The sequence below is a fragment of the Vigna radiata genome, chromosome 6 (assembly GCF_000741045.1).
Source record: "Vigna radiata var. radiata cultivar VC1973A chromosome 6, Vradiata_ver6, whole genome shotgun sequence".
Taxonomy (NCBI): Eukaryota; Viridiplantae; Streptophyta; class Magnoliopsida; order Fabales; family Fabaceae; genus Vigna; species Vigna radiata.
The window spans coordinates 15,605,558-15,618,047 of NC_028356.1; the positions used below are offsets into that span (position 1 = coordinate 15,605,558).

Below are 12,490 nucleotides of genomic sequence, written 5' to 3' on the forward strand. Positions count from 1 at the left end.
TTTTGACGTGGAGGTCTTCTATAAATTCCTTGTTGTGAAAATCGCAACCATTATAATGCATTTGCTTCCTGGGTTGGAAGGACACTAAATGTAGGCATTATTGGTCGAACCAGTATAAAAATTTGTGTTCTCATTTCTCTATCCCTTATCTTTTACATTCCAGTCGACTTTATTCTTTATGCAGTCAACTACGTAATTTTCGCTGCATACATATTCTGATTACTTGTAATTCAAGAAATTTCAAAACACTTTATACTTTGATTGCAAGATTGCGAAAAGAAAGTGTTTTTGAAACAACACCAATTCACTCCCCTCTTGGTGAAATAAAGAAGCCAACATGTTTTCCAACAGATATTCCATGCTTCCCTAGCTGTAGTCGCGTTATAAATCTTCTCAAAATGCATATCATCCACACATTGATGGATAATCAGAAAAGCCTTATCATTTTTCTGTTTGAACTCCTTCTTTTGGTCTTCTGTGCCGCAAAGATCAGTCACAGACTCTACTCCTTCTACCACACTGTTGACGCCTTGTACGCGGAATACGACTCGCATCTGGGTGCTCCATCTACTCCAATTCTTGTCTAAAAGAACAAGAAAATTTATCGTAGAAAGGTCAGCCATTAACACTTGCTTTTTGCTTCAAGAACTTCTTTCTTTGAACGTCTTTCTTGGCTAACCGCACTGCACCTAGACACATGATGCCTCCCTTAAACCCTAGTTCGGAACCTAGGTTAACTGATACCACTGATAGAAAGTAGGAATATATCGTAGTATAGACTGATAATGCAAAGAAGAAGGATATAGAGACGAACGAGAGAGAAAATATGAAAGTAAAAGCTTGGGAGTAAAATTGTTATTAATGAAGAAGAGTCATGTTTATATAGACGAAGAGAAACACAAGCAGAGAAAATAAACGATATTAACTAACATAGTTGAAGGACCAATTTAAAGAGTGGAAACTTAAGGTCAGTTGGTGTTAAGATGAAATTTCTTAAAATACAGTTTTAAGGTGAAATCAAACAAATTGATATCGAGTTTTATTTTTGGAACCATTTGATATATAAAAAATAATTTATTCTAATACAATATATATAATTTTGTTTGCACTATACGTGTAATTATTGTTGCTAAATGACCAATTAGACATTATCACACAGAAATAACTGATTTATCTCTCACACACACATACATATATACACACATACATACATATATACACACATACATACATATATATATATATATATATACATATATACATATATATATATATATATATTAATATTAGTGTAAAAAACATCTTGCACTAATTAAAAAGGTTTTTATATCGATTTTAGAGTTATAACTTTTTATACGGATTAAAAATACAATCAATTTAGAAAAATTCGTCTAAATTATCCCAAAATTTCATAAATTCACATTTGTTGACTAAATGAATCTCATGTTGACATAAACTTTTCTTCTAGTTCTAATTTCTTCATAACAATTGATATACAAGAACCCAAATTCACAAATCCATTATCTTCGTTAGCACATGATGAACAACTCTAACAGTCATAGACACCACTCCAAGCAAGCTTCACCAACATGAAATAGTTCACTATGTATAAATTTGCATTGCAAGCCATGTTGAATGTAAGCTCCATCGTGCCTGTAGTAGATCTGATACCCCGAACAACATATGAAACTATATTGCCTTGCTCGTTGTTGCAAAACGCAACCACGCTAGATCTTCAATGTGTCAGTGACCCTCATCAGAGAAGGCAACACCTTAATACAAGTGACAACACCTTCTATTCAGATCTGGTTCACACTGTGTCAAATTGGAAGCTCTCTTATTACAAATAAAAAAAATATTTTTTATACTATTATAATTAAAATTAATATAAATTTTTTTCTTATTTATTATAAATATATCACCATGTCTACTTTTTATTAGTATAATATCACTTAATAAATGAAATTCTAATTTTTGTACTAAAATGAAACCTTTTTGTTTTGTTAACAAAAATTGAAAATAAATGTGTTAAAAAAAAACCTATTTTAGCCTATTTTTAATTCAACCGAATAGATATACAGTTAAGATCAAGGCTATAAGGTTATATTTACACAAGAACAATAAGTGGAAGCATAAAAGGAACGAATTTTGTGTAACCATTCAATCAATACAAATGTTATAGAAGCAACAAAATTATTTGTATGATGTGAGAAGCAAAAAAAATGTTTATATGGGTAATGATTAAACTTTAAAAACTGTTGATAAATCTTCAAACTCCTATAAATATATACACAACTGAAGGAAACTAAAAGTGATCACTGTTTTCTTCCATTTCATGAATAACCTCCAACTCAAAATTTTGACGTCTTGCCGGAACAACGGTATTTATTGTTGAAGAACCAGAAATATGAAAAGGAGAAGGGTGTGCTACTAATTCACATCCATCATCCCCTTCAAGCATTTGTACCACAGTTTTCATGGAAGGACGATCCGCTGGGTTCCACTGAATGCACCAAAGTCCTACAATGGCAAGTTTCTTGATAATTTTAGCATCTGCATCATCCTCAAGGCTAATTTGCACATCTTTTCCTTCCACCAAGTTATGGATCCACTCTGGATACAGAACTTGGAACCTGTCCTCAACTGAGACATAGGTATTCTTTCTTCCTCCAACCATTTCTAAGAGCAACATCCCGTAGCTGTAAATGTCAGACTTGTAAGACACGTTACCAAAGTTCCGAGAGAAAACCTCAGGTGCAATGTAGCCCAAAGTTCCCCTGGCTGCAGTCATCGACACCGTGCTCTGATTTTTCGGACACAACTTGGCTAGTCCAAAATCAGTGATTTTTGGGACAAAAAGGTTATCTAGCAAAACATTGTGAGGATTGATGTCAAAGTGAAGAATTCTATGATCACAGCCGAGGTGGAGATACTCAATTCCTCTGCCAACACCAAGAGCAATTTGTTGCAACTTCTCCCAACCAAGGAAAACATCCTTGTTGTCCGCTGGAGCCAAGAATCTCTGCAACGACCCATTTGGAAAGAAATCGTAGACGAGAGCACGGTGGAACTCATCTGCGCAGAAACCAAGCAGACGAACAATGTGAACGTGATGAATTTTCCCAATGGCCCTCACTTCATTTATGAAATCCTTCCCATCTCCCACTGTGTCTTTGAGTATCTTCACAGCAACAAGAATTTCACGAGAGAGCATTCCTTTGAACACTGCTCCATGAGATCCTTCCCCTAAACTCTCACTAAAACCATTTGTGATTCTCTTGATGTCAGCGTAAGTGAACCTGGTAGGCTTCATTGCCCTGTAATCCTCCAAGAATTTCTCTATTCGAGTCTGGTCTTCTCCTCTCTTTTCATAATAGTCATACGCATAAAACAATGCCTTGACCAGTAGCAGCAAAAGTATCAAACCAACTACTCCCCCTGTTGGTGAGAAAATAAGTTAAACAAATGAGGTTGTTGGAATCAACAAAATAGCAAAACCATAACATAATAATCACTGTAATACTGCACACCTGCAGCAATGTGGATGAAAGCTGACGTGGGAATCCTTTTTGTTCGGCAAGCATAACATTCAGTTCCACCGTTAGTACCATTCCTCCATTTACATTTTTGGCCCTGTGCTTCACAGTATCCACAGTCAGGTTTTGACCATTCCATAACTAACTTCACCCCATTATACCAATACAACCATTCGACGGAAACATCTTTCAGCTTCGTGCAGGATACTAATCGAGGATCAACAACGTCGTTGTGGGATTCTAGTAGCGAAATAGGGCACGACAATGAGTCGCAACAGAAGAAGGAAACGTCAAACTTAGGAGGAGGACGACCAAGACTTTTGGGGAATCGGAATGGAGAGATGGATGCATTGCCGAGTTTCAAGAGTTGATCGGGAAGGCAATTTTGGGGGTCATATATTTCAATTAGCGTAGATTCGTAATCAATTTCTCTGACAAACAATTGTATCGGAAGTGCAGGCAGCTCCAGAATGGGCTCATTTTGTTGGGTGCATAACAGACCGAACTCAGGCGGGTAGTCGGTGGTGTGATTCAAGTTTTTATTTCTGAGATAAAATGGAAATTGAATGCGAACGTTGCCACATTTATCAGCGCAGTGGTTATTGCCGGTCGCAGGATTCCCTACCAGAAACAGCAGCGTCCATAGAAGAGACAGCTTCTGAAAATTAAGCATGTTGATTTGCAGTTTCATGTTATTTTCTTGTCATATCATGTTTAACATGGCCGGATTGCGCCGGCTGGATGTACCAGAAACTCCGCCTTGTCTTACTGGTAAGTGAATTCAATGATTTATTGGTCTGGATTTTCTTTTTTTAAGAAGAAAATGCCAAGACGTGGTATAATTTTACATGAACAAGCTAGATAGGGAAATAACCCGCCTTTTCCTGTCCTGTGCCTTGTGTTTTTGGTGGGATTAATTAACATGATATTTATAGTGGATCGTCTTACTCTTTTAAATTTACTTTTTATTAAAAATCAAATTTCAAGATATTAAAAATTTTTAAATGAATAAGCTAGTCTAATAATCCGTGTGAATAACCTTACAAATAATTTTTCAAGACTATTGTTAAAAATTCAATAATTTGGTTGAATAATATTGGTAATGTATTAAATGTGATTAATATACATATAGATAAGTACATATTATTTAAATTGCTAAAACGCGAATGTAGAAAATAATTAAGAGTAGTAGTGATTTTTAAAAGATAACATTTGATTATTTTATTATTTAAAAAGTTAATATTATAAATATAATTTTTTATTAGTTGAGTTTTATTTAAAAGAATTATAATCTTTTTAAAACCTTTTTCTAAACTCTTTTTTACATTCTCTTTATATCTCTTACTTCATCCTTTATTTGTTTGAAGATTGAGTATATAATAGGACTTCTGACATTGAGGTTTATAATCGTACCATATCAAAATTTTGAAAGTAAGTTCATCTTTTACTTTTTCCTTGAGTCTTGAATAAATTTGTTGCATGTGGGGGTTATGAATTTGTATACGATGTTAAAGGGTTCAAGGTGAATTTCTGTTTGGTTATGATTGTAATGGTGTGTTCTAATCGTTGATTAGAGTTCTTTGTGGACACATAGAGCAATGTGTGTGATAAAGCTTGTCTAGAGCACCTTTTGAGTTTAGGAGCATCTATCACGAAAGAGAAGCTAGTAAATTATAATATAGCTAATTAAATTTAATTGGTTGTTAGAAGCATGGTTTGATTGATCATGATAAATCTGTGATTCTCAATCACTAGATTTAGTATACATTTTAAAATTAAATACTATCTAAAGTTTAAAAATAAGAAATGGTAATTAAATTTTAAAAAATATATACAATATTACAATTAGTAATCCCAAATGTAGGTTGGAGGGAATGAAGAACTATAGGAAAGACTACTAGAGGAGAGGGACACCAAGAGAGGGAAGAATGAAGAGGGAAACACTAAAGAAAGGAGAAAACTAAAGGCATGTGTGACAAACTTAGTGAGCATAAAGGAATGACCAATGAACAACAATAATCAACATGGAGACCACCAACAACAACATGAACCCAGGCACCATCACTAGCATGTGAACAAGAACACCAGTAGTACACACACTAGCCATAGTAAGGGCATCAACATTAACCCCCATAATGACACAAATGCAAACCACAAGTGAAGTACTTGAAAAACACTAGAGGGGGGGGGGGGNGAATAGTGTTAATGAAAAAATTCTTTTTGCAACCCTTTTGATATAGCAATTCTCGAGCTTTATGATTTCTTTTACATGTTTAGATGCTCGACCTAATAAAGGATTATAACAAGAAATGTTTTTGTCGTGTTATTCAAAATGTACTTTGTAGAGTTTATAAGAACTTCCTATATTCAAGAGTAATCGTTTAGCTTGGAAGGTTCTTGTATTTTAGAAATGAAACACAACTACAAGTTTTTTAAGAGAAACCTTTAATTAAGAGAAGAAGTGAATGCACAAATATTTTATATTGGTTCGCTCCACCTGAGCTACATCAAGTCTTCTCCGCAAAGAGTTCCACTATAATCTTCAACAAGATTAGAACTGAGTATTCTCACCGTTCCTGGTCTCGGTCAACGAATAACCACCTGTTACCCTAAACTAGATGAGTATTCTCACAACTCCTGGTTTCAGTCACAATACATGCACAATAGGTCCTGTTCTAAGTGTTGGAACGTAATCGAAATTATAATTGTTTTCACATAAAATATTAAAACAAATACTAAATTAAAATAAAAGTAGTGATAATTAGATTCATCCAAGAAAACAAAAGAATGTTATAGGAATGAATGCCCAAACATCAATACTCATAACACATTAGGATTAAGTGAGAAAACAAATAAAAAATCATTAAATCAAATACAAGTTTAAGAAAAAAAAAAGAAAATATTCAATAACAACTTAATAAAATTGATCATATTTAAAAGAAATAAAAAAAAACTAATTAATTATATGTAATATTTAAGTATATTTAATTTTAATAATTAATCCTATAAATGATCATCTATATATAACTTAATATTTATTTCATTCAATCAAACTTTATAATCATTTCAAAAAGATGATTTAATTTTCCCTAATAGGTTTCAATTTCAAGAAATACGAAGTTTTTCAAAATGTAGTGATATTTTTTTAATTATAAGTATAGGCTTTCAGTTCTAAAATAGCTAAAGCCTATACTTTGACCTCATGGTATAGAGGAATCGAAGCTTGTACTTGTGAGAGGTCAAGGTATGCACTTTGATTATCTTAGAACTAAAGTTTTTGTAAATGATTTCAAAAATATTACTACTTTTTTGAAAGGTTTTACCATAGGTTTCAAAGTATAGGCTTCAGTTTAGGTTAAATCGAAGCCTATACCCTAGCAACAAGAGACTAGGCTTTGATTATTTCATATTTACCTCCACTATAGTCCTTGTTTTTAGAAAATGGGTTTAAGCCTAACTCAACCCCACAAAACTGGCTTGTAAGGTGAGGTTTGCACCCCACTTATATATATTATAAATTGGTCTTATCTTTAGTCAATGTGAGACTTCCAATACACCCCGTTCACGCCGAGGTATAGACATCTCGTGCGTGATAGTATAAATTGGATGGTCCAATAGCTGATCGACAACAAGTGGAATAAAAATGTCCAAGAAACAAGAAATGTCTAGGATATGCTTCAACCAGGCTCTGATACCATATTACAAAGTGAGTTTAAGTCTAACTCAACCCTACAAAACCGGCTTGTAAGGTGAGATTTGCACCCCACTTATGTAATATAAATTGGTCTTATCTCTAGTCGATGTATGTGGAACTTCCAAAACTTGTTGATTTTCATTTTTGTATTCATTATCGCATATCTTCCTTCTCGTTTCTTGTTTATCTTTTTTTCGTTCTTATTTTTCTCTTCCTTCTCCTAATGATGTTTGTCTTTTGGTTTTGGTGTTGTCAGTGCATTTTGGTGGTCATTGTCATCTTTTTGCATTAAGACATTGCAACATTACATGTTTGTGTTTGTCTTGATTTATTGCGCTTGAGATACCACATGATTATTGTTGTGTTGATTGTTGGTTCGAGTTTGAACAATTAGTTTTGGTCACTTTCACTCTAATTTTTTTCTTGCTTTCGTTTGAGTGAGACATACTGCTTTTATCTTTGTTTAATTGTTTTATGTTTTGGTTGTATTACCAACCAAAATCTATTCCTAAAGTACAAACTTTATATTAAAACTTAAACTCTAAAATATATATGTAATTTATAACAAAATATATATATGTTTATTGTAACAAAAATAAAATAACCAAAAAAATCAATACTAAAACTTTTCGTTATACTAATACATGTAATTTATATCAAAATGAAAATAAATAAATAAATAAAGAACGAACCCCAATTTTGACATGTGAAAACAATTTTTATTTTATCCTCCTCGAGTAACAATTTACCCTTTTCTTTATATATATATATATATATATATATGAAATTCTTATCTTACCTACATCCAAATATTTATTAAACAATCTTTTTACATAAAATAAGTCTTAACAAAGATATAAAACGGTAGTAATAATAATAATATAAATATCAAATACAAAATAGAAATAATAATAATAATAATAATAATAATAATAATATAAATATCAAACAAAAATATAAGTAATAATGAAATAAAAATTAAATAATTAGAAAAAATAAAAATAATTAAATATAAAATTATACAAGTTATTAAATTAAATATTAAATAAAAGTTAATATAATTTTCTTAAATTATATGATAAATTAAAAAAAATAGTAATTTAAAGGAAGAGGATTAAAGGGATATAACGAGCTACACATATATAATCGATTTAAAAAATCAACCATCATTTATTAATAATTTGAGGTAGTAGTCCGGCCATTGGTAATATTTAAGTGTCATTTCCTCCAATTTGAGGAGAAGAGATAACAATGTCTGTTTTACCTTGTTGCAGTCGCTGCGCACAATTGGTGGTTCTCTCTATGGCCACCATTCTCCTGCTATTCCACCAAACTTGCTGCGCCAAGCATGGCACATCCTGTCCATCTTCTTCGTGCGGCGAAATTCGCCACATAAAACATCCATTCCGACTGAAAGACGACCCTCGCGGTTGCGGCCTTCCCCGGTATGAATTTGATTGCGTGAATAACAGAACATTGGTTACACTGTTTTCAGGGAAATACTTTGTGGAGGAAATCAATTACGATAGGTACCAAATCCGACTGATTGATCCAGGTGTTGTGGAGGACACTTCTTGCTCGTTTCCTCGCTATTTCTTGTACACACAAAATTTCAGTGCACCTGACAATGATAGGCTGATTACTTTGTCCGGGGATGAGTATGGGTATAAGCCTGCAAAAGTAGTGTTTCTAAACTGTAGTTACCGAGTGAGTGATGATCCTCGATATGTGAAAGTGAAATCCGGCGGCGGTTGTGATTCCGGAGGCTATACCTACGCCGTGCTGGATCGCGGTGAGGAGTTTGATCCGGAATTTACAGTGATGGACGTGAAGCCCGGATGCAGATTAAAGGTTGCTACCTTCCTAAACTGGACACATGGCAGTGATGTTTCCTATAGAGAGTGGACACATGACAGGAACGTTTCCTATGCTGATATCCTTAAATCTCTGGAAGAAGGATTTTGGTTAACTTGGTTACCAGTTGTCTGTAGGCATTATTGTGGAGTTGGTATCTCTTGCTTCCTCGATCAAACCACGCAACAAATTCAATGCATAGGTTGTCGTAAGTTCAATTACTATGTCAGCAATTGTGGTGAGATTTGTTCTTCGCCTCTTATCGTCTTCATTTATCATTATTTTTTTCTAAATTTCTAAACTTTATAAAACTACAAATATGAATAAATTGTGTTTTGATTAAAAAAACTTTGTTTCAAAACATCACTTTCCATAACACGGTGAAGGTGTTCAGACTACCACTTTCTTATATTTTTTTAAAAATTAAACTTATAGTGTGAAACATAATTCACTTAAAAAAACGTAGAAATCAGATTTTTTTTTTAAAATAATCTGTTTATAAAAATATCTATGTTCAAAATCTCTATTTATTTATTTCCAGTAATTGTTTTAAAATTTACTAATCTTTGTTAAAAATATTTACCTGAATTAGAAAAAGATATACACTTTATGGTGTTAACATTTCAACTTCTTATATTTTTAAAATTAAAAAATTATTTTGTAAAACGAAACCTCAGTTTAGAAAAATAGAAAGTAAAATTATATTTTAAAACTACGTATATTTTAAAACACATCTTATTTATTTGTAAAATTTTTAAAATGTACTAATTTCCTAAATTATTAACGTTGAAAATCCTAGATAAAATTTTATTCATTTCAAGATAAGCTTCAAGTTTAATTTTGGGTAGCACATAATTGAATATAAAATTAAATAATAATGATGCTTCTAGATATTTGAAAAAAAAAAACATATATTTAAGGTTGAACTAAATTTCAGTTACCTTTAAAATTTGATATGCTGGAGTGAATTATTTTTTAATTTATATGTAAATAATATAATATTTAAATTTAGATTTTTATCTGTATATAAATATTTTCTTTTTATTATTTTAGGAACTCTATCACTAATTGAAGGATACCTTACAGGTACGCGTACTAAACCATATGTCATCATGAGAATTCAAACTAATTTTAATTTTAAGTAATTCAAATAAATTATATTTGAGTTTCATAAAAGAGAAATTTTACAAATTAATATACATGACTTGCAAACTATATATTTACACGTGTCTTCCTAAAAATTTTACATCTATTTGTCTTTCTAAAATTTTTACATGTCTCTTCTAAACGTATCCTTCGGAATGATTGATTAAACATACCTAAGGATGTCTTATATTAACAAGAATTTGAAGTATTGAATCTGAAAACATGCATTTAAATTAAAATTATTGTAGTATATATACACACACAATATCGATACATTATTAAATAATTATATATTTATATCATTGTAAACTGGGTTGTATAAAAGAAGTGAAATAATGTTTTTAAACTTTTAGTTAATTACTAAAACCTCCAAAAAATTTCCTTGTAATTAACACATAATGTAAAAAATAAACTAAGAAAACATAAAGAATTTATAATAGAAATAATCAAGGATATAAAACAACTCTTTTTGATGAATGTTTTTAAAAAAAATTACTAGTAAGAGCTTTTACCATGATTTTACCAATTGTCTTCAATTGGGAAAATCTTTAAAAAGACTTATGAAGAAAATCATTTACTTTTTTTTTATAGAATTCTTCTAAAGCTTTAGAACTTGATTAGAAATGTTTAAAACTTGTTCACCTAAATTCCTATAAAACAATTGCTTAAAAATACTGTATTTTAAGAAATTAAAATTTTAGATTGAATTTTATTTAGATTTGAATTAGAAAAACAATTGTTATTTTTTTTTAATTGAAAAAAAAAACTTGTAAATAAGTGAGTCATTGAGCCAACCCGTTTAACCCACCAGTTCGTAGTGAGCTAGATTGGGTTTAAATTTTTTCAACTCACTAATATATGAACCAGAGTAAATTGATTTACTATCACTACTGCAGAAAACGCTTTAGACGTCTGTTATTTTGGCCTTTTAACGACGTCTGTGTGGGTGCCGTTAATAAAAGGTCGGACTGGAGAAGACCGATGTTTATATAAATGTCGGATGTGGCATTAACCGACATCTACTGGGTGTTTTTTTTAAAAATTAATTTATTTTTACAATAAAACCACACATGAAAAATAGTTAGTAAACCAATTAAGTAAACTAATTAAGTAAACTTTAATGAACTTTTACATAAAACAACACATACCCATCAATGTATGACACAAGGTATACGTCTTTATTTGACTCAGCCATCCATGTTTGCAAATAATATTGTTTTCTTTCAAGTGTGTTACCAGAAGGTTGAATAGTTTGAGGTTCAAAAAATCCGTACATGGAAGACCGACCTTGGTCTATAGTTACTATGTCCATGTACCTAAAACAACAAAGTTAAGTTTTTAGAAACTAGGAATCTAAATAAAACTAATATGGAAGACAAAATTAACTATCTTACATGCACCATAGTTGAAGGATGGAAATATTCAACATCTTGTCTCCCCTAATTATCTCCAATGCATCATTGAATGTGATATATACTGACTCATGGAGGGGAGGGGGGGGGGGGGGGCAGACCAAATACTCTTAAATCCCAGTATATTTCTACTGATCCTCTATTGAAGCTGGGTAATCTTTTCATTAGCTTTGATAGAGGATCATCCTCCGCTTCAGCAATCTCATTATCTTCATCTATGACTGACTCATGTCTCGGCTGCTTCTGAGGACGTGTGAACTGATGATAAGAATTTCAAAGTTATCAATAAATATTTTTAAATTTAACATAGAAATACTAATAATAAAAATATTATACCTGTGGAGTAGCAATGTGTGACATGATCAATGCTCTAGGCCAGGCTATAAATGATCCTATCGCCTCCCCCACAAAATGAATTTCTGGAGTGGGTACATGCACCTAAGCTTGGGGATCCCGAACCTCATCAATCGTCACACGAAGGGGGTGGGATAATATGGGAACACCAGGAATAGTCTGCCCTCCCTCAAGTACTCGTCCGACAACCACAATGCGTGGGGGATCCCCATCAACCAACAGCTTATACTGACCACCATACTTAGTAGGTTCTACAGAAGAGCATGATCCTCTAGTGATGATACGAGGTGTTGTGGGAGCTTCAGTGGGCAAATCCATGGTGCCCTGAGTCATGGAATGCAGCTTCTCTTCAAGCGCTCTTTGTATTTCTTTTTGTTCTTGTAAGTTGCTCCATGAACCGTTGCTCCATTGATCTCATGCTTTGGTCGAGTCTTTCCTTCCACTGAAGATCCATCTGTCTTAGTGCCTCTTGACTCATTGATTGAGTGTTTTTT

General features: G+C 32.3%; 2 protein-coding genes across 2 annotated transcripts; one reads left to right on the forward strand and one right to left on the reverse strand.

Moving 5' to 3' along the window:
• Window positions 1-2,305: 2,305 nt before the first annotated feature.
• On the reverse strand, window positions 2,306-4,227 carry LOC106763490 (rust resistance kinase Lr10-like). The gene is made up of 2 exons (XM_014647675.1): window positions 3,531-4,227; window positions 2,306-3,438 (listed from the first exon to the last, which is right to left on the reverse strand). Exons 1-2 carry the CDS (start codon window positions 4,225-4,227, stop codon window positions 2,306-2,308), a joined length of 1,830 nt encoding a protein of 609 aa, XP_014503161.1.
• Window positions 4,228-8,345: 4,118 nt separating this feature from the next.
• Window positions 8,346-12,057, forward strand: LOC111241858. The gene is made up of 3 exons (XM_022782192.1): window positions 8,346-9,322; window positions 10,138-10,170; window positions 11,990-12,057. The coding sequence occupies exons 1-3, from the start codon at window positions 8,482-8,484 to the stop codon at window positions 12,055-12,057; spliced, it is 942 nt and encodes a 313-aa protein (XP_022637913.1). The 5' UTR covers window positions 8,346-8,481.
• The last annotated feature ends 433 nt before the right edge of the window (window positions 12,058-12,490 follow it).

Coding starts and splice junctions, on each gene's coding strand:
- LOC106763490 (XM_014647675.1), bottom strand. CDS start 4,227: ATGAAACTGCAAATCAACATGCTTAATTTTCAGAAGCTGTCTCTTCTA. Junction 3,439..3,530: donor TTTCATCCACATTGCTGCAG/GTGTGCAGTATT, acceptor TCTCACCAACAG/GGGGAGTAGTTGGTTTGATA.
- LOC111241858 (XM_022782192.1), top strand. CDS start 8,482: ATGTCTGTTTTACCTTGTTGCAGTCGCTGCGCACAATTGGTGGTTCTC. Junction 9,323..10,137: donor TTACTATGTCAGCAATTGTG/GTGAGATTTGTT, acceptor TTATTATTTTAG/GAACTCTATCACTAATTGAA. Junction 10,171..11,989: donor AATTGAAGGATACCTTACAG/GTACGCGTACTA, acceptor CCTGTGGAGTAG/CAATGTGTGACATGATCAAT.